We start from the raw sequence: 22,677 nt of genomic DNA on the forward strand, positions 1-22,677 counted from the left end.
AATAAACAAACACTAGGGTGGCGAACTTTGGGTCAGGTACCTTATCCACTGGAACCAGATATTTCATATGTAAAAAAAGATGACATCATCTATGTGCTGCCCGATCCTCTTCAATCAGACAGGAAAACCGAGCGTCAAAAGCAGTATATCACTTTTCCAATCAAAATCGGTTCAATCTGCAAAAATTTGAAGTAGATAAGTTCAAATATGAAAGTTAGATAGGTAAAACTGTTCGGATATGATCACATAATTCCTTAGCTACATATTAGGTAGGTACCTACAAACAAGTATTTCCAGTTCTTTGTTTGCCTTCCATAGGTGTCTTTATTATTTGTGTTCAATAAAATATACCGAATATGAATAATGATAATTATTTTCCGTTGACTATTAATTTAAAAATCTTCTTTTTTTGGCCTTTATTTTCTGATCTCACCACTTTTATAGGCCGCCACTTTTGGATAGGAACTTGGCCTTTTTTTTCACATTTGTGTTTTTGTAGGTTCCTGTTTTATGAAGTAAGTTTAATTAAAGATAAATAAGTGGGTCACCATGGGTCATTAGATCCTTGGACCAATGACCCATGGTTCCCCAGGTGTCGATTTGATGACCCATGGTAACCCACACCATGACCCACATGGTGTACAGGACTGGGGTACCTTGGGTTATTTTTCATTTTGTATTCAACTTTGAATATTTTCAAATTGCTAAAGGTTATACATTCCCAACCAAGGTATAAAGAAAGTCAACAAAATTCTGCATATTATCATGTTGAAAACTGGACTCTAGAGTAAACACACAGCGAGTTATGGTTTTCCGAATTTTTTCGACCCATGGTGGAACAGTCTCCCCTACTGATGGAAGTGGAAGTTCAATCACAAAGAAACGATCAAAACAACCTGAGCAAACATCACGACTACGACCATTATCTGATTCATTTCAAGTTCAATCCAATAATGTTGATGATCTTGATGACACACAAGAAGATTGCCTGGAGTGTAACAAGCGGGTAAAGGTTATACATTCCCAACCAAGGTATAAAGAAAGTCAACAAAATTCTGCATATTATCATGTTGAAAACTGGACTCTAGAGTAAACACACAGCGAGTTATGGTTTTCCGAATTTTTTCGACCCATGGTGGAACAGTCTCCCCTACTGATGGAAGTGGAAGTTCAATCACAAAGAAACGATCAAAACAACCTGAGCAAACATCACGACTACGACCATTATCTGATTCATTTCAAGTTCAATCCAATAATGTTGATGATCTTGATGACACACAAGAAGATTGCCTGGAGTGTAACAAGCGGGGCCCATCCCTCCGGGAATTTTTCGATCTTGGTTAAAGAAAATCAGTATTTATGTACATACCTATTTTATTAAATATTCAGTTTATTATTATTCTTGATTTGATTTCTTGATTTCACTTTCATGTAATGATTTAAAATCAAGACTAGACATTTCTTTCTTGATTCCCAATATAATGTCAAGTCACCCATCCATTTATTGGCCTTCCCCGGTGTAGCCTAACATAGGTAACGGTAAAATCGGTCTTAAATTAACGACTGAAGTGTTATCTAAAACTTTCTTGCTTTGAGTTCATAGGTCATTGTGACAAATTTCAAGATCAGAGAAAATGTGACAAAAATCACCTCTGACACCTTTTTATGTTGTAGAAACTTCTAGATCGCCCTGCATAAAGCAAACATCATAGAAATATCTGTTACTAAAATAAAAGAATTACGTACATTTGAGTTTTTTCCCAAATTAAGCTTGTTCCAAGAAAACCTTGCATTTACATGAAAATGATGACACCACTTTCAAACTTTCATTATACGTATTACTTTTTTTGTATTACAGAGGGGGAAGAACAGGCTAGCCTTGCATCCCTGCTATCCATCTCGTACCTCCTTAGACGAATGAACACTTTTACTGTGAAGGGGAGTAGAAAGCCTGTCAATCCAACCCAAACCATTATTCTTACCAATAGTACCTACGGTATCGGATATTGGGGCACATAAGCTACGTTGTCTGGAGCATATTACAAACAACAAAAATATTTTTTTACCTTATGTTGTTGCTGTTGGATCCAGCTGGAATAATATCCAACAGTATTTTTTAGTATTGACAGATAACATAAGGTATACCTTTTCTTCAATTATTCCAGCTTTTATTGCCCTCTATAAGATACTATGGGCTTTTGATCTACCCTACCCCAAGGACTCACAGCCGATATGGATGTTTATTCAAATTCATCCAAGTTTGTAGAGTAGGGTAGGTAGGTACAGAGGATATAGAGTAGAGTGCTCTACTGAGAGCTTTGATAACACTGATCTACAAAATGAAACAACCTTCAAGTTGCAAGTCAACTTTTAATCAATTTTCAAGACTAGACATTTCTTTCTTGATTCCCAATATAATGTCAAGTCACCCATCCATTTATTGGCCTTCCCCGGTGTAGCCTAACATAGATAACGGTAAAATCGGTCTTAAATTAACGACTGAAGTGTTATCTAAAACTTTCTTGCTTTGAGTTCATAGGTCGTTGTGACAAATTTCAAGATCAGAGAAAATGTGACAAAAATCACCTCTGACACCTTTTTATGTTGTAGAAACTTCTAGATCGCCCTGCATAAAGCAAACATCATAGAAATATCTAAAATAAAAGAATTACGTACATTTGAGTTTTTTCCCAAATTAAGCTTGTTCCGAGAAAACCTTGCATTTACATGAAAATGATGACACCACTTTCATTATACGTATTACTTTTTTTGTATTACAGAGGGGGAAGAACAGGCTAGCCTTGCATCTCTGCTATCCATCTCGTACCTCCTTAGACAAATGAACACTTTTACTGTGAAGGGGAGTAGAAAGCCCGTCAATCCAACCCAAACCATTCTTACCAATAGTACCTACGGTATCGGATATTGGGGCACATAAGCTACGTCGTCTGGAGCATATTACAAACAACAAAAATGTTTTTTTACCTTATGTTGTTGCTGTTGGATCCAGCTGGAATAATATCCAACAGTATTTTTTTAGTATTGACAGATAACATAAGGTATACCTTTTCTTCAATTATTCCAGCTTTTATTGCCCTCTATAAGATACTATGGGCTTTTGATCTACCCTACCCCAAGGACTCATAGCCGATATGGATGTTTATTCAACGGGCATTATTTGATATGAAATCAAAATTTGACTCTCAGGATACCTCAATGTTGGAACTTTCAAATATAGTGTCCACATCACATCATTCACTTTGTGCAAAAAAAGTAAATTAATTTAACCTCCGTACTTACTTTACTATTAAATTTCCAGCACATACACTGGATTTTGAACGCTTGGAATCAGGCTTGATTTTAATGCAAAAAAAGTAAATTAATTTAACCTCCGTACTTACTTTACTATTAAATTTCCAGCACATACACTGGATTTTGAACGCTTGGATCCAGGCTTGATTTTAATGCTAGATCCAGGTGAATGCACGTGCATACGCTGGATTTAGAATGCCTAAATCCTACCCAAAACCAGACCATTAATAAATTCTGATGAGAAAAATAAATAAATAATAACTCTTACAAATATAATTTTGACATTATGTTTTTATTTTTATTAGGTACAAAACAGTTAAAACAGTTTTATTTTGAACGCTTGGATCCAGGCTTGATTTTAATGCTAGATCCAGGTGAATGCACGTGCATACGCTGGATTTAGAATGCCTAAATCCTACCCAAAACCAGACCATTAATAAATTCTGATGAGAAAAATAAATAAATAATAACTCTTACAAATATAATTTTGACATTATGTTTTTATTTTTATTAGGTACAAAACAGTTAAAACAGTTTTAAAATAATTAAATAGGATCATTGTTATTTCGTACATTTTATTTGGTAAAAAAAAAGCTTTATAATAAGACCAAAATAACACTTGGTAAAACTTTCAATAACTTAATAAATAAAAAACTCTTGAAAATACACGTATAGATAAAATATTTTAAATTTGTAAAACTAAAAGTCAGGAGTTTTTTTTATTTATTAAGTTAAAAGCAACATGTACTTCACATAACAGAAAGAATTAGGTTAAGTATCTAATTAAATTTGAATTAAGTTAAGTATCTCACTAGTGGCTTGATTGGTCAATTTTGACTTGAGACTGATCTAAGAACAATCATTTATGTTCATAAATATGGGTGTAGGATTCTAAAATAATAAATAGAAGTTCTTGTTTGAAAATTGGTTCTTGTTTTAGCACTTTTGGGACACTCTGTAGAAATTTGAACTGCTTCAAAAAGTGGATAAACTTGAGTTAGAACTGGATAGAAAATTTCAAATCTCTATCTTTAGCCATTCAAAAAATATTCAGGTGTTCCCGGACTTTTCTTGCACCCTGTATATCTTCCGAACTCCATGGATTACAAAAGTATTACTCATTTCCCACGTATTTACATTTTTTCCCTCCCATTTTAGACAAATGAACTAGTAATAGAAATCTTGCTACCTGCAGCCTAGGCCTTGGTCTCACTCGTGTTCTGTCAACTCCCAGCAGTCAGCTCAGTATGTATACATACTTTTCAAGGATTTTGATGAAAAATTGAAAACTTTAAAGTTAAATATCTCAGTTTGATGATTTTCATTTATTACCCTTTTTGAACTCAGCTCCTCAAGTTTCCTGAGCTGTAATAGGGTTTTAGCTATGACTGAACAAAAACTTATTAGAGCTATGTGCAGCCATGGCTAAATGTACTTTACCTAGAGAGAAATAACATGATTGTTCACCTTTCTACCCAACAGTAGACTGCCTCATGGACAAAGGGTACCAATCATTCATTAAACACCTAGAGAGAAATAACATGATTGTTCACCTTTCTACCCAACAGTAGACTGCCTCATGGACAAAGGGTACCAATCATTCATTAAACAATGGAGGAGTTGCAAATGGGTAAAATTTATAAATAAATGGTCAATTCCTAAAAAAGTTGGGAAAAATCCAAATCTGAGGTCAAAACTCCGAAAAAATAACTGTAAAAGGTCGAAAATTCAATTTTTATAATGAAAGAGTTCAAAGATTTGTGATGTCAGACTTAACGCAGTTGCTATTTTTGTCCGCTAGGTAGCGCCACTATGCAAGCGCATTAGCAGAGGAGCAGAAAGAACTGCGCTGAAATGTATGTGCACAAACACATTAATGCGTTGCCTGCGAGGGAGCTTTGCTCGGAACATTTGATGTGACGTCATTGCCTACGGGAGCGTATGCCGTGACGTCAAAGTTCACGATTTAACAGCATTTTTTTAATTGATTTATCTCGGGATCTAGAAGTCATAGAAGAAAAAGAAAAATTCTGTTGGTCCTCATTTTTCCTGCTCTATGACTTTGAAACACCACCCAAGTAAGCGCAACTGATCTCTCGCCCTCCGCCCCTGGTTACCACCAAGGCCAACTCCTTATCCCTGCCAGACAGGTAAGCGGGGTTTTATCCATGCCTGCAAAAGAAAGAAAAAAATCCTTGTAAGCACAAGTCTAGGTGATTTCCCGGAAGTACAATTTTTGACTCTGTCAAGAATTACACTATTATTCATTTCTAATCTTATAGAAAAATAGTGTTGCACGCAAGGCAGGACGAGAAATTACTGTCAAGCCTGCGAACGCCTATAGTTCGAAGTGCCAACCGGCCTATATTAACACAAAACATAGTTTCATGGTTTTTTGGCACATTTATTAGGGAGGGCAAGACCATCAGGATTTCTTTAGAATGGAAACAGACACAAACCCTCTCTTGATAGTTTGTAGGTAACCCTCTTTTTAAAGTCGGCAGGTAGAGTATAGAATAAAGAGCAGTTCTCTTCTCACTATTCAGAATAAAATTTGGTAATAAGCCTATTGGTGCCACCGAACAATGCTGGAGAAGGAACTTAAGGAGGGCAAGACCATCAGGATTTCTTTAGAATGGAAACAGACACAAACCCTCTCTTGATAGTTTGTAGGTAACCCTCTTTTTAAAGTCTGCAGGTAGAGTATAGAATAAAGAGCAGTTCTCTTCTCACTATTCAGAATAAAATTTGGTAATAAGCCTATAGGTGCCGCCGAACAATGCTGGAGAAGGAACTTACCTCATCTCTCTTGATTCCAAAGGATGTGAAGAGAAAGAAGAACTTGTCTCACACAAGATTAGTCTTTACATCATTTGAGACTGATTATAACTAGCAGAAGATCACAATATCACAAAAGACAATCAAAACGTACAAATACATTAATACAAAGTAACAAACAGAAGCGTCAGTCGCTTACGCTTACGGTCAGAGTGCCAGACGTGACCAGACGTCTGACTGTCTCACGGTTCACGGTGTGTTTTTGTGTTTATGTAACGGGCTAGGATGAGCTCGGACGACGTGAGATAGCTGTCCCGGCGGCAATTTTTAAAATTCAACCGCTTTTTGGCGGTTTTCACCAAACGGTTAGAGATATCGAAAAAGTTATGAGAGTAGACCCCCCCAAAACCATACCTAAAACCCCCTAAATGTCAGTTTTTATTAACATCAGGACAACGGTTAGCGGTGTTTTACCGTATTTTTCGATATTTCGACCGCTATTTTGCTGATGATTAAAGACTTAGTTAAGTACATACCTATCAAAAATGATATGGTAGTAGATCTTGATATCTACTGACAAAAATGATAAACAACGCCAAAATCAAAAATTCGAATTTCCCGCCAACTTTACACGCAAAAAGGCCGACGATGGCCTACGATGGCCCTGTTCATAACCACGGCCTCAGTGTAGTGGTAGTGTTCTTATGCTGGGTTCTACACAACTCGCAATCCCGGATTGGCTAAGTTCCAAAAGGACTCGTCGAACCCTGAGCGCTAGTGTCGGGGTTTCGCTCGCCAATCCCGAGTTCGCTCCACTACTTCCTCATTTTGAAGGTACAACCTACGAGGGGGGGAAAAAAATGACAACAACAACAACAAACACAACAACAAACACAACAACAAACACAACAACAAACTGGTGTTTTGTTTGTATCACCTGCTCGCTTTTTATTTTATTATTTTTTTCAAGTACAAGAATAGAAAGATTGAAAATGTATTTTAATTTACATGATATGTCTTTTACGGACGATTATCTGCCGTCGGTTTGGGACAGTTAGTCAATTTCAGCCGTTAACTACAAAAAATCTTAAAAAAGTCCTATCTTAAAAAAAAAATAATAATAATCATAATACTTAATGAAAAATAAAAAAAAAAAAAATGTCAACCGCCTTTTGGCAGAAATCCCAGACAAAGCCCAAAAAAATCCCAGGAATCCCTCAATTTTTTTTTTTAAATCCCTTCAAATAATAAATATAATAATATAAAAAATATAAAAACACTTCTTTCTTTTCCTATTGGAAAAGTAAAATTTTCTCGGATTTTTCAAATTTTCATCCTATCAACTAAATTTCTAAATTATAATTTTGTGGTTTTTATTTCAATAATTAGTTTTTCTCTAGTGGTGACAGACCAACTTCTTTACAAAAAGCAATGGCAACAACAACTACGTTCTTTACATACTAAAGCAAACCCAAACCCCACTATTAAATTGAGAGAGCAGTGAAATTAAATACCTAGATGAAGTGTGAAATTTTTCACTTTTCACCTTCATAGTTTTATTGTTTTACATTTATTGTCACCTAAATACACTAGGGAAATGTCTGAGCAAGGAGCATCAAGTGTCAGTTGGAGTCCCCCGGAGTTGGAGAGCTCAAGATATTACAATGCTTTTCTCTAACACTGTAGACCTCTTTCTATTTCCACTGCACTTTCCCCACACAGTACCACATCAAGTTTTTGCACAACTGTACAGCCAAAGTTTTTCATAATGGTAGACCTAGAAAAAAAGGATCAGAAATGGTTACAAGCAAGTCAAGTCCGCATCCCACGTAGCTGGTCTGACCACAGTTTTAAAAAAATATATTTTTTTTTTTTTTTTACATGATTTTACGGTTACATCCATTTTACATGACAATCTAATCTAAAAACTAGGTAATTTAGTTAAAAAAGAAAAATGCAATTTATAGCAATAATTATAAGATGATAGAAAGGGACAAACCTGGCCATCCCAGAAGCTCAACCCATCCTTTGGGGCTGGCCAGTGGCCATCCCAGAAGTGCAAGTGCCGTCCCAAACCGAAGATCATCTGACATAAGATCGAGATCAAAAGTTAAAGATTTTTGGCAAAACAATCACTGTCAGACTTTCAATCTGAGACCACGCCCACACACGAGAAATGACAGTCACCCCCATTCCCCATCCTAGATTTCAAACAGAATCTTATTTTTTCCTATTTACCTTCAATTCTTTCCCATCTAATGCTTTTCTCTAACACTGTAGACCTCTTTCTATTTCCACTGCACTTTCCCCACACAGTACCACATCAAGTTTTTGCACAACTGTACGGCCAAAGTTTTTCATAATGGTAGACCTAGAAAAAAAGGATCAGAAATGGTTGCACAGAGGGTTAATTGTTGGTAAAATTATTCTATTCATGTTTAACAATCCCCTGTTATTTCAGATTCTTTGTAGGAAATCCTGGAGATTATGCATGGGGACGAGAAGGTCTGGATGCTATCGTTACACAACTATTAAATCAGATGGACGGCTCAGGGCCTCCTCCATTGTCCACAGACAAAATCAAACAAATACCAGTGGCCCACATAACGAAAGCTCAAATAGGTAAGACTGCCTGCATACCTAAATAGTACAGCACATCCCAATATTTCGGCATTGAAATTTATGCTCAAATCGTTTTTCCGGAGCCTGTTTTGCAAATAGGAGAAAAAAAACGTATAATTCTTTGATATCCGCTTATCCTATATTTTGGCACGCTTGTACTTTTGAGACATTTTTGTGATTTGCTATTTCTGAATACAAACAAATACCAGTGGCCCACATAACGAAAGCTCAAATAGGTAAGACTGCCTGCATACCTAAATAGTACAGCACATCCCAATATTTCTGCATTGAAATTTATGCTCAAATCGTTTTTCCGGAGCCTGTTTTGCAAATAGGAGAAAAAAACGTATAATTCTTTGATATCCACTTATCCTAAATTTTGGCACGCTTGTACTTTTGAGACATTTTTGTGATTTGCTATTTCTGAATTCCACAAAAGCCCCAAACCGCAAAAAATCGAGTGAGTAGTCGATTATACTTTAAATTTAACGTGGAATTTTTGTGGTTCAGGGCTTTCAATAAAATAAAAGAAAAAAGAAAAAACTAACAAACAAACAAAGTTGACAGCCTATTTGCGGTCTTCGTGAATCACGATATTGCCACAATATCCACATCAAAAATTAAAGAATTACTTTTTTTTTTGATTTCAAGCAGGCTCCGATAAAAACGATTTAAGTATAAATTCTGGGGCACCCTGTATAGAGAGTAATACATAGAATTACAAATTACAAGAATTACAAAAAATGTATTCTGTTCTAAATGGGGCAAAATCGTTGTGATAATAATACAATTGTTTAATTATTTATGCTTAGATTATTTTAATTTGATCAAATATTACTCCTCTGTTTCAGATTCTAATCTTCAATGTTCAGTGTGCTGGGAGCAGTTCACACTGGATGAGGCTGTGCGTAAGCTCCCCTGTGATCACTTCTATCACACCCCGTGTATTGAGCCATGGCTGCAACTGCATGGCACATGTCCTATCTGCCGACAAACCCTACACAGTGAGTCTGCAGAGAGTCTGGGTCCTGCAGGAGCAGGAGGGCCGGGAGGATTAAACATGGCCACATTTGGAAATTTGGCGTCCGCACTTTTAGGGTAAGTGGATATTTTTACCTCCTGGATTCCAGTCTCAATTCAATTGACTTCGATTGACTCAAGTGTAGAGGTACCTTTAGCTTTGCTTGATCAATATTTCGCAGTACCAGTATTGATTTTTTTTTTTTTTTCTTGGCCTTCCTCTACCTCAGCTTGTGGCTGACTTGTCATGAGAGCACCACTTACATGTGTTCTGTTTGTTTCCAGTGGTACTTCCTCTACCTCAGCTTGTGGCTGACTTGTCATGAGAGCACCACTTACATGTGTTCTGTTTGTTTCCAGTGGTACTTCCTCTACCTCAGCTTGTGGCTGACTTGTCATGAGAGCACCACTTACATGTGTTCTGTTTGTTTCCAGTGGTACTTCCTCTACCTCAGCTTGTGGCTGACTTGTCATGAGAGCACCACTTACATGTGTTCTGTTTGTTTCCAGTGGTACTTCCTCTACCTCAGCTTGTGGCTGACTTGTCATGAGAGCACCACTTACATGTGTTCTGTTTGTTTCCAGTGGTACTTCCTCTACCTCAGCTTGTGGCTGACTTGTCATGAGAGCACCACTTACATGTGTTCTGTTTGTTTCCAGTGGTACTTCCTCTACCTCAGCTTGTGGCTGACTTGTCATGAGAGCACCACTTACATGTGTTCTGTTTGTTTCCAGTGGTACTTCCTCTACCTCAGCTTGTGGCTGACTTGTCATGAGAGCACCACTTACATGTGTTCTGTTTGTTTCCAGTGGTACTTCCTCTACCTCAGCTTGTGGCTGACTTGTCATGAGAGCACCACTTACATGTGTTCTGTTTGTTTCCAGTGGTACTTCCTCTACCTCAGCTTGTGGCTGACTTGTCATGAGAGCACCACTTACATGTGTTCTGTTTGTTTCCAGTGGTACTTCCTCTACCTCAGCTTGTGGCTGACTTGTCATGAGAGCACCACTTACATGTGTTCTGTTTGTTTCCAGTGGTACTTCCTCTACCTCAGCTTGTGGCTGACTTGTCATGAGAGCACCACTTACATGTGTTCTGTTTGTTTCCAGTGGTACTTCCTCTACCTCAGCTTGTGGCTGACTTGTCATGAGAGCACCACTTACATGTGTTCTGTTTGTTTCCAGTGGTACTTCCTCTACCTCAGCTTGTGGCTGACTTGTCATGAGAGCACCACTTACATGTGTTCTGTTTGTTTCCAGTGGTACTTCCTCTACCTCAGCTTGTGGCTGACTTGTCATGAGAGCACCACTTACATGTGTTCTGTTTGTTTCCAGTGGTACGCGCGGCACGTCTTCACGGTCCAATCCCAACCCCAGTCACCCCCAGGCAGATTCAGCTGGTAGCAATTCATCCGGTGAGAATAGTTCATCCAACAGCTCTGCCGCGAGACGATTCTTCGATATGGATTTCGATTAGAAAAATGGATAAAGATTTGATCTAGACCGATAAGTCAGCAGTGTGCTCTACTTGCACTAATATTCTTTTACCAGTCCTGTCCTATGTAGAAAATAATGAAACGAAGCGAGTTGGAAGTTTTAACTCGACGAGTTTGCATTTAGTTTGTCTGTAAGGTGGTTTGTTTCGTACGCTTAGTCCAATTCCAATGGAATTTGGCGGAAATTTTCAACACAGAGGACATTTTCTCTTTGAATTATGGGACCCGATAGCAACTTTGTTATAAAGACTTTTCTTCTGAGTAAATACTTTTCCATACTTTATTGAAATAGGACATAGGTCAAAGTGGTGGGATTGAAATTTTCCCTTAAGTCCGCATCCCACTAGCAATACCATGCACTCCCATATGTTAAATATCCGACTGTTTGTTGAAGGATAGTATTCAGGTCATAGTAAGTTCAATAAACAGTCTGTTGTTAAAAAAAAAAAGTGTATATTACTTGCGTTTAGGCGGGGGTAATACGTTACATATAATTGTGTTGGTTTGTAAACAGCTTTGTGAGATCAACTCAAGAGATGAAATTAGGGTGATAAGGTGAGGCATAAGCCTGACCTTTGCAGGGAAAAAAAATCCATTTGTAAAGCCATGAAAAATGACAGAGTATACTCTACACTAAATTATAGTATATATTATTTATTTATGCAGGGCAAACCCTGTCCCTATTTATAATCCAAGAAGCAGGAAACGTGTCCTAGGTGTTGGTTAAACTATCATATCCATCTCTTTCCTCATAGACAAATAGGGGAAGTGTGTTGGTTTGTAAACAGCTTTGTGAGATCAACTCAAGAGATGAAATTAGGGTGATAAGGTGAGGCATAAGCCTGACATGTGACCTTTGCAGGGGGAAAAAAATCCATTTGTAAAGCCATGAAAAATGACAGAGTATACTCTACACTAAATTATAGTATATATTATTTATTTATGCAGGGCTAACCCTGTCCCTATTTATAATCCAAGAAGCAGGAAACGTGTCCTAGGTGTTGGTTAAACTATCATATCCTCTTTCCTGATAGACAGATAGGGGAAGTCAAATATTCCTCAAGGAAATTGTAGGTAGGATTGTGGTTGTCTTATTGTTACATGGGTTTTAATATAAATTAATCTAGATATTTTATTTACCTATTGAAAAAATACAATTATCCATTGTCATATACCTATACTGCTGTGTCTATAGAATTACGGTCTAGGTATTATGAAATAAATAATTGAATATAAAATACAATTATCCATTGTCATATACCTATACTGCTGTGTCTATAGAATTACGGTCTAGGTATTATGAAATAAATAATTGAATATAAAATAATGTTAATCCAGAATTATGCCCATCGAATTAATTATTTTATTTATTATTCTATTAACATAAAGAAACTGAATAGGACGTGGATTGTAAAGTATAAAAAAGTAAAAGGACTTCTCTTTGAATGAGTCAAATCCCAACTCCCTACAACGATAGAGAGTTGAAAAGTATCTGGTGTATTGACTGAGTAGTACATGGTTCCTTTATAACTCACTCTATGTAATGAGTTTGCTATGCGTTTGGAGAAAAGAATCACTGAAGGGATCAACAATTCAATTGCTGGAACAAAGGAAGATTTTCATACTGTCCGTAGATATTTGATTGTAGTATTATTATTTCATAAAAAGTCATTTAGCCTAGCTGCATAAAGCATAGGGTACAGCACCAAGAGGAAGAAAAATTTAGAGATTTTTGTTCTTTAACAGACTAAAAGTTACGGCTTCCCAAGACGTTAAATGAAAGCCTTTACGAGGGAAACTCTCTTTCTCAGCCAAGCTCATTATCGCCGGATTAAATTGCTTTGCGAGGTACTTTGCCCAGCAGGGTAGATTCAAAGCACAAAGGTAACAATAGAGAAGACGCAAGTTCTGCACGGAACGGAATAGCAATATCAGACAGGTGAGGCAGAGAGAAGCAGCGTCTCTTGGCTTACAAGTCTGGTGGATGAACCATAGACCAGGATGATTCACAGATTAATTAAGAATTAAAAGTCATTACGGTGTGTGGTCGTGTTGTGCAGTGGTTGCCAAAATGATCCTCAATCCTCCCCCTTAAAAGCCTTAAGAATCGCTTACCTTATTTTCTATTTGACTAGGGTTCTTAGTTGGGGATTATTCTTTACACCGACTCGAGTTTCGCCTCACTCGTAGGCTTTTTCAAGATGACTGAGGTTGGTTTGTTGTTGTTTGCGTAGGTGTTGGGCGTGCATTGTGATCTTGAATCAGCTGTTCAGTAGCATAGACTAAGGAAGAGTGTCTATTACCGCGTTTAGATTCAAATTTCTTCTGACCGACTCGTGGATGTAAATTTGTTCGTAGCTCATGACTTCACGGTATTTGTTCCCTTTGTATAAGACCTCTATTTTAGTCTTCTTGTAGTCATGGCCCTCATCAATTAAGTGGTAAAAATGTGGTGCAGAATACGTAGGCATGACCCGTAGAAACATTAAAACACGAACGGAAGAACATATCGTAGCTGCCAGGAACTAAACTAAAGGCAGATCCAACTATGCAGACCACCTAATTGATGAGGGCCATGACTACAAGAAGACTAAAATAGAGGTCTTATACAAAGGGAACAAATACCGTGAAGTCATGAGCTACGAACAAATTTACATCCACGAGTCGGTCAGAAGAAATTTGAATCTAAACGCGGTAATAGACACTCTTCCTTAGTCTATGCTACTGAACAGCTGATTCAAGATCACAATGCACGCCCAACACCTACGCAAACAACAACAAACCAACCTCAGTCATCTTGAAAAAGCCTACGAGTGAGGCGAAACTCGAGTCGGTGTAAAGAATAATCCCCAACTAAGAACCCTAGTCAAATAGAAAATAAGGTAAGCCATAACTGCGAATGACAACATATTGCACGCCCACACACTGATCTTTTTTTACGAGTTAAGAACACAATACTGTAGCATAAGAATAAGGACGCGTGCTGTGAGATAATGGCACGGAAGAAGAAGTAGATAATAACTGAATAATCGAGCTAATAACCAAGAAAAGTTTTTTTAATCAGCTGTTGAATAACTTTAAGATTTGTGTATCTGGTTATTGGCCATGCCTGTTCAAAGAACCAAAACCAGTGTTATTGGGTAGTGCGAATGCGAACTCTCACTACCACTACCACTGACGAGTTTATTGCACACTAAACTAAATTAGTTATTAGACTAGGAAGTAGCTTGTATTTCCCATAGCTAAAATTTTCCGACATTGGTTACCCATGAGTTTACGAAGCATGTGATCTATTCAAATGGAAAACAGGGATTTTCATCACTTTCCAGCAATTTGGCCATCAGTGTAACACATTGAATAATTTCCTGTTTAACATTTTCAATTTCATTCTAAACAGGTCTAGGATTTAATTGGAGTGCTACTGACTTCATTCATAAATACTTGAACCACGTATTTTTAAGTACATAATTATACATGTAGGTATACGAATTGTAGATTACCCATACGATTATAGGTACTACCTACTACATGGATTTGATAACATATTTTGAGTACCTACTTGAAACTCTGCCCAACGAACATAGAAGGATCTAGCTAGCATCTACATTACCTTAAATAGGCAGTAGACACAGACGTGTCACAATTATCACGTATTTTTAAGTACATAGTTATACATGTAGGTATACGAATTGTAGATTACCTATACGATTATAGGTACTACCTACTACATGGATTTGATAACATATTTTGAGTACCTACTTGAAACTCTGCCCAACGAACATAGAAGGATCCAAGGTTTTCTCCACTCAGAAGGAGTTAACCACTTAATCTGTGGCTATGGGTGATACCTACAAGTATCTAAGTGAGAGATTCAAGATGAGATCTGACCCAAGAAAGATCTCAGAGTAGCTTCTTTGAATGAGTAGCGACCATTGGCGGCTTTACCTGAGTCACCTGATAACGAGCACTCCTTACAAGTAAAATCACTTACAAAGGTATTATGTACTTGTAGAACACATTCACAAACGACACGTACCTACTTACAAAGAAAGGTCCTTATCCTTCAAAGACTCGAATGGTGAAGAAAAGGAATAACAACGTTGTCCTATTATGGCATCAATGTGTGTGCAGTTGTGAACAAAATTAACAGATATTCAAATCGCATGACCATAAGCAGAGAAATAGTCAAAGATATCGTAGAAAAATTTATTCCTAAGATAAGTTAGAGTATGTGGCAAACATCTCATTAGGTCCAGATTCAGATTTGTTATTTGCATAAACAAATAGATTGTAGATAAAGTTAATATCACAATAATACTTAGCAAGAATATAAGAATGCCAAGTAGCTTCATAGAAAAGGACACTCAGATATTATACTGAAGTTAAAATGCAACGAATGCATGATGCAGTCAAAGATATCGTAGAAAATGGTGAGCTGCATGCAAACATGAGCAAAATTTATTCCTAAGATAAGTTAGAGTATGTGGCAACTGGCAAACATCTCATTAGGTCCAGATTCAGTTTTATTATTTGCATAAACAAATAGATTGTAGATAAAGTTAATATCACAATAATAATTAGCAAGAATATAAGAATGCCAAGTAGCTTCATAGAAAAGGACACTCAGATATTATACTGAAGTTAAAATGCAACGAATGCATGATGATTTGATGATGTAATTTGTAAATGTATTCTTCCTTGTGATATTATGTGTCATATTTCACGACAGCCTCACAGGAGTTTCCAATATCTATTCTTCTTGCTTGTAAAGTCGTTACTGGTCGCTACTCACCATGTGCTGACAAATACGTCGCTACTCCTATCAAGCTACTCAATTGTCGTCACGGGACTGAGTGATTTTTCTGCCCTATAAGTACTGTCCTTATGGGAAGATATAAAGTGAACAATTTAATGTTACCTCACTCAAGAGTACACTTGAGTGTTTTCTCACAACTATGTGTTCAGTCCGTAATGTAAATGGGTGGGACAATAATTTTAGGTGTTCAGTGTACATCATTGCATGGCTACAGTCACACAGCATCTGACATCAGGCTGCGGTTTCACTAGATAAGAAGTCCCGAAACTGCATTCAAACACAGTAGTCTCCATGCGGTTACATTACGACTTTTCGTCCGAAGGAAAATTCGATGGAACTGTATTTGGTTGTACAACGTCGCGTCGTAAAGAAATCTGATTCCCTGTAACTGCAGCCCTGGAGTTAATCAAAATCTGACCGCAAAATCAAGCCATAATAAAGATTCCCGTTTCGAATTTCCAAGTTTGACCTAATAAGTTTGCAAGTCCGTCATGTCAGATTAAACTTGGTTTATCTATACTTAAGTTTATCCGATAGGTTGTAATTAGCTAAATCCCTTTTAGGGGTGAGCTATTTTTCTTCTTACCCCTTCTAAAACACTAAAAGAGTACCAATATTCTTTGTACTCCTCTTGAATAATGCTCTTTTTTTTTCATACCCATCATCAATAATTATCATTTATGGGAACGCGCATTTTGTGTAGGAATAATATACCATTACCAATACAGTCTCCACCTTATTTTTACACACTGCAAGTTATCAAACGATTTGAGAATTTTGAGATCAAGGATTGCACACAGCATCAGGCTGCGGTTTCACTAGATAAGAAGTTCCGAAACTGCATTCAAACACAGTAGTCTCCATGCGGTTACACTACGACTTTTCGTCCGAAGGAAAATTCGATGGAACTGTGAACTGTATTTGGTTGTACAACGTCGCGTCGTAAAGAAATCTGATTCCCTGTAACTGCAGCCCTGGAGTTAATCAAAATCTGACCGCATCGGACAAACCATTTAAGCGTTATTGCTGAACAAGTTGACTTTGAAAAGCAACTTTTTCAGAAAGGAAGGGAACTTTGGCAAATTTTCTTCGTCGACAGGGAATCGAACTCTCGCCTTTCAGGTCAATCCTATAATAAACCCGTTATCTGACGAAGTTAAATAACCCGGGAACAAAAGTAGCAAACTGCCAGCTCTGATAGCATTACCTCTATAACCTCCGTGTAGGTACCTACCTACATACTGTTCTCAGCTCTTATCTACAATTCCAGTAAAGGTGAGCCAATGATTTTCTAGGTAACTTTATGAGCTGGGAGAAAAAGCATAAAAAACATGGAGATAAGAAATAGTTGCGAGTTATACGAGCTACCTACACCTTACCTGTTACATAAAACTGGGTATTACTTACCTACGTGAAATCCTGCCCCCCGCATTCTGAACAAAACAATGTTTAGAATGCAACTGCAGTATCTGTGGGCGGGGGTAACGAAACCAGAAGTGGCTTTGAGAGCCCAAGTCAAGTCGTAAGAGGTAAAAATATTAGTAAATTTCGACAGTCATAGTATAGTCGATAGGTAGGTAATATAAATAATGAACGTATTCTGGTACGGGGGTAGAAACAGGGACTTTGTATCCTAAGCTACGTAGGAAGGTACAAATAAAAACACGACTTTTTTCCAGATAGGTAATTTTTGTATTGTGAGGTTGAGTTTGCTATGCGTTTGGAGAAAAGAATCACTGAAGGGATCAACAATTCAATTGCTGGAACAAAGGAAGATTTTCATACTGTCCGTAGATATTTGATTGTAGTATTATTATTTCATAAAAAGTCATTTAGTATTCTGGTAAGCCCGTGAAAGCCAACCTATTAAGTTCTATGCCCTTTTTCATAGGACCTTTAACCCTCGAATTTACCTCATTTTAATAATACCTACTGAATTTTCTTGGTCTATTTTTGGACATTGTTCATGTATCTTTCCTTGCGTGAAAGGCAAAATGCAATATGATACTTGATCTAAATTTAAACTGTTTTGTTGCCACTTCTCAGCCAAAACCTGCTGGAAACGAACCCGTGTCCTCCTGTTTACCGGAGGGTGTGTTGACCACTACGCGACCGAGGCAGGCATGTTTTCCTCCGAAAGAGTTAGCTTGATACGGCACGCCTCAAGCAATCTCTGACCTACCAGTTCCTATAGAACTATAGATGACAATCACTTCTTGTAATCTAACTCCGGCTAACATCTAGTTTATCTATCGATAATGTGCATCAATATCTATCACGTCAGAATACCAATACCGATATGACTGTAAAGGCGTCACTCTACCACGCATAATTCAACTGAAAAAGATTATGAACAATGCTTTGGTCGGTCATGTCAAAAAAACAATACCAACCAAATTGAAAGTATGCCAATATATTGGAGGCTCGCATAGAATATTCTTCTCACGGAGTCTTCATGGATCGCTTAATCATGACCATAAGACAACCAACGACATTAAAATTTATTCGGAACATTTTTCAAACTGACTGCTAATTTACAGGGGAATTTGGCGATGGTAAAGTTATTTTTGAGACTAAATTATATATTTTTAAAATTTTCGAGTGAATATGAAATAAATGAAATACAAATATATTCATGCTGGATTTTTCTGGTGAATCAGAAGGCAACAACACCATGAGAACCGAATTAATTTGTTACATGCTCACAAACATGTGTACGGAATCAGTGAGAGTGGGTTTCAACAGAGTTTTCCTTAGACATAATGCTTATTACAGGTAAACTTGTTAAATTTTGCTAATTTCCCTAACAAGTTATCAACAAAACACGTGTTGATTAAATGCACACCTCCTTCTCCCCTTCCCATGCTCCAAAATCATCAATAAACTCCAAATAGGTGCTAAATATTTTCTTCTTGACACCTTCAAAGTCATTACTCCAATTCGGTTCGGTTTGAGGTCTACTCGGATTTTGTGAGGAGTATTTAAATTGAATTTTTATTGTAAATCGTAAAAATTACCACCATGGTCCTTGAATGAGATTCACTACATGACCGTCAAACTGTGTAAGTGTTATTTTTTAGCCACATTATTTCCCCCTTGAAAGTCTTTAGATGTATTTTACAAGGCTGAGAGTGATATGAACCGTTCAGCAAGTTATTTAGGCCTGCCTACTCATTAGGAGGTGCTATTTTAAGTCAATATCACCAAAATTCTATTACGTTATACGTTATGCCATCAGACTTGGGCATTTTACTGTCTAATATCAATATATATATTTTTTTCTTTTTTTTATAACGGTAAAAATAAAAATCATGTACTTACCGATTTTTCCTCTTCATTTTCCGTATTCCCACTATGTAAAAGTGAGAGATGTTGGTGATCCATACATGTTTAGATCAGCACATCTTCAGTCCTCAGGCTAGAGGTAAAATTCGACACTACTGAAATGGTCCACTGGGATTTATTTATTAATTAAATAAGTTCAATCGATAAAATATTTCAGATGTTTCAGAAACCATTCCCATCCATTTCCCCTTCAATAACTCCAGGAAAACAGGAAAGAAAACAGTAATTTTCGGGAAGAATATGTTCAGGAAGCCGGATTTAAAAACTGTTTTAGAGTCAGACCAATACTTTCTTCACCAATCAGAGTAGAGTATTTTCCCTATATTTGAAAATAGTCAACATTGATTGGTAAAAAAAGAAGGCATGGCTTTGGATATCGGTCGAAATAACTGGGTGATACGTCAGGCTCAAGTTTGTGCTTATTCATTTCCTCCAATCGTAAATCATATTTTAATTGAGACTACCCAGTCCTATCCCACAGTAGGTATAAATACTTGTAAGGTAATTAATAAAAAAACATAATTAATTTATTTATCTTATATCGTATGCTGTCAGCTAACACTAAACAGTCCCATTGTGTCAACAGTTTCCAGGCAAAGTATTAGGATTCTATACGTGCCCGCAACCTCGTGCTAATATCCAAGACTTCTCAGTCTCTGAACCAGAAAACTTCTCGACTCTGAACCGAAGTGGTTCCAAGGGTCATTTACCGAGAGTTAGCTACCTCGCTTACGACTAGACGAGTTCGGAGAAACAAGTTTCTTCATACCAAACACGATAGCTCGATTCTTTTGGTTTGGTTCTTGCTGGGTCGTTGGAGTGCATGTATTTCTCTTTCTCTCTCGGTCTCTCTCTTTATCTTCAAATCCTCTTGCTTGACTTCACGGCATCGCTGTTTAGTTTAGAAATGGCTGAATACCTGACTACATTAGCTTTGGAACCAAACCGAGTTTTTCAAGCGGTTGATTTTCTAATCTTTCTCTAGTTTCTTCTCTGATTTTACTATCGAACCGTTGGCTCGGCAAAGTTTGAACTTTGATCTCTTGTCCTACACGAACCTAAACATACATTAGCTTTGGAACCAAACCGAGTTTTTCAAGCGGTTGATTTTCTAATGTTTCTCTAGTTTCTTCTCTGATTTTACTATCGAACCGTTGGCTCGGCAAAGTTTGAACTTTGATCTCTTGTCCTACACGAACCTAAACACAAAATTGATAAGCATTTACGTTACATAATCTGGAAGCTAGAATAGTTCTCATATTATTGCTCCCCAAAGTAACATAGGGTCGAATTCATAATGTGGGGGAATGCTCAAGTCGGTTCCTACACTTGATTTGAGATTTTAACATCCCCACTCAAATGTACAGGAAGCGTTTCCTCACTACTATGAATTCGACCCTTGATTATAAAAGTTTTGGTCAAAGGGTCATCAAATGCGAAAATTTTCGCATTTTTGCGAAAATTTTCTTTCTTAAGAAAGTGCAAGAACTCAGGTAAATTTGTAACCTAAGCATTGACATAAGGTTTGAAGTATGTACATCGTAGACAACTGCTGACTTCCTAAATACGTACCGATTGCAGGAGATTTCTTTTTTTATTCCTGGTCCAGTATTTCCTGCTCACTAGAATTTTCGCAATTTTAAATCTTTGGGCAGCAAAATTGACACGCAGTAAATTTTTTTACAGGAGGAGGTGTAAGAAGATAAAGTTAGTGAGAAATCCTTCGTGGATTGAAGCATAAGAGACAAAAAGGGTTCTTTTGTCCAGTATCTGACTTCTAATTTAGTTGGTAATTTCACAGTAAAACTGTGAACAGTGAACCATGTCTTGTCGTAGTAACACCTCTACACTCCAGCACTAACTTATCAGCTTGTAAATACCTATTGTAGCTTGTAGGTCCGCAACAATAACCGTTCAGTCTATTAATAGGTTATAAAAACCCGACTATTGGAAAACTCGTGTCCTCACATCTGATAAACAGAGTGAATTAGTAGGATTCTTAGGAACATAGTCACACGTCACACACTTGGCGCAATGAATCTTTGTCAATCTCGTGTGTTTTTCATAACAAAAGATGTAAGTACTCGCGGATAAACAGTAAACAAGGTAGTGGGTACAAACACAATAATAGTAAATATTATACAGAGTGTTGGGGTTTTGCAACCTCTTTTCTGCGGGAAAATTAGAGTTAGGAATGACGAAATGTTGGGGGAAATAGGATGTGCTAACATCACCAAAATTTCGAAATCAGGGTGAGACAGAGGAGTTGATATGTTTAGCGGATGTGCCAAAATCACCCACTTTTCTACTACAGGATTACAGGGAGAGAGGATTTCAAATATTTTTGGTGGATGTGCTATATTCATCAAATTTCCTAGATTAGAGGGAGAGACAGAGAACGAGCGAAATAGCATTAAATCATTTTCGTGGATGTGCCAAAATTACAGAATTTTCAAGAACAAGATTCATGGGCAGAGAAAAAGGGAGAGAGAGAGAAATGAATTATTAATTTAGTATTTAGTGGATGTGCCAAAACAACCAAATTTTCTAACACAATATTAAAAGGAGAGGGAGAGAGGTAGGGAGAAAGAGAACGAGCAAAAGGTGATTTAATTAATAATTTTAGTGGATGTGCCAAAATCACTAAATTTTCTAATATGAAATCCGAGGGAAAGGGTAGAGGATAAATTTTCTTATCAAGTTGACATGACGGGTTAATGAGCGGTGTCAAGTCAACAAACCCTTACTGAATCATTTAATCAATCAAATTCACACGTTATGCAACTCCGTAATCGAACATTAATGACAAAAAAAATGTTCAGTAATCAGTATTGGATTGGAATGAAGTCATGCGATTCAACATTTCTCTGGCTCCTCACATGAGACAACGAAAACTGAACCATGGCATTGACTGATGTGATAAGGAACACGTCAAAAATCAATGGTTAATCAATTTTGTCATTCAAGTATTAACCATACGCTAATATCTTCTCAATTACATGTGATTTATATGAAGAGCCCGGGAAAAGAAGGATGTGGCTACAATAAATTTTGTTTCTCTTACCTTTTGAGGACGAGATATATTTTAGTACTCCCAAAAATCTGTCTTTCTCCCCCTCTTCCTGACACATTATCAGACACATGACAGAGGTTAGAAAATAACAGCTTGCTCTGCCAGCCAAATCATGATTTTAGACGGGAGGTAAAGCACCTATTTTTTACACTGTATGTTGCCTGTTTCGTAATCTAATCTAGAGAATTTCAATAATAGGAGTCAATATTCAATAC

At 37.1% G+C, this 22,677-nt stretch overlaps 3 protein-coding genes and 1 long non-coding RNA gene across 5 annotated transcripts in view; 2 read left to right on the top strand and 2 right to left on the bottom strand.

Annotated features, from left to right (window-relative positions):
• LOC108252884 overlaps nt 1-2,235 on the top strand; it is a 9,622-nt gene extending 7,387 nt beyond the window's left edge. Inside the window, exon 2 of the mRNA XM_017445737.2 lies at nt 1,859-2,235. Coding sequence (XP_017301226.1) covers nt 1,859-2,019 — 161 coding nt within the window. The 3' untranslated portion in view covers nt 2,020-2,235. The remainder of the gene's footprint in view (nt 1-1,858) is intronic.
• Nucleotides 2,236-3,792: 1,557 nt separating this feature from the next.
• On the bottom strand, nt 3,793-5,011 carry LOC113469077. The gene is made up of 2 exons (XR_003392613.1): nt 4,839-5,011; nt 3,793-4,752 (listed from the first exon to the last, which is right to left on the bottom strand). It is a non-coding gene; the product is annotated as an uncharacterized LOC113469077 (long non-coding RNA).
• Nucleotides 5,012-8,521: 3,510 nt separating this feature from the next.
• LOC103513255 (E3 ubiquitin-protein ligase RNF115-like) lies at nt 8,522-12,568 on the top strand. Its single transcript, XM_017445750.2, has 5 exons — nt 8,522-8,712; nt 9,564-9,810; nt 11,068-11,783; nt 12,058-12,436; nt 12,523-12,568. The coding sequence occupies exons 1-3, from the start codon at nt 8,631-8,633 to the stop codon at nt 11,207-11,209; spliced, it is 471 nt and encodes a 156-aa protein (XP_017301239.2). The 5' UTR covers nt 8,522-8,630; the 3' UTR covers nt 11,210-11,783; nt 12,058-12,436; nt 12,523-12,568.
• Nucleotides 9,852-11,130, bottom strand: LOC108252885. 2 transcript variants are annotated; one of them, XM_017445738.2, is made up of 2 exons: nt 11,040-11,130; nt 9,852-10,964 (listed from the first exon to the last, which is right to left on the bottom strand). In XM_017445738.2, exon 2 carries the CDS (start codon nt 10,954-10,956, stop codon nt 9,901-9,903), a length of 1,056 nt encoding a protein of 351 aa, XP_017301227.1. In that variant the 5' UTR covers nt 10,957-10,964; nt 11,040-11,130; the 3' UTR covers nt 9,852-9,900. The 2 variants fall into 2 exon arrangements, with proteins under 2 accessions (XP_017301227.1, XP_026682314.1); XM_026826513.1 differs by having other exon boundaries at nt 9,886-9,957; nt 10,033-11,068.
• Nucleotides 12,569-22,677: the final 10,109 nt, after the last annotated feature.

This window comes from Diaphorina citri, unplaced genomic scaffold, assembly GCF_000475195.1.
Source record: "Diaphorina citri unplaced genomic scaffold, Diaci psyllid genome assembly version 1.1 scaffold946, whole genome shotgun sequence".
Taxonomy (NCBI): domain Eukaryota; kingdom Metazoa; phylum Arthropoda; class Insecta; order Hemiptera; family Psyllidae; genus Diaphorina; species Diaphorina citri.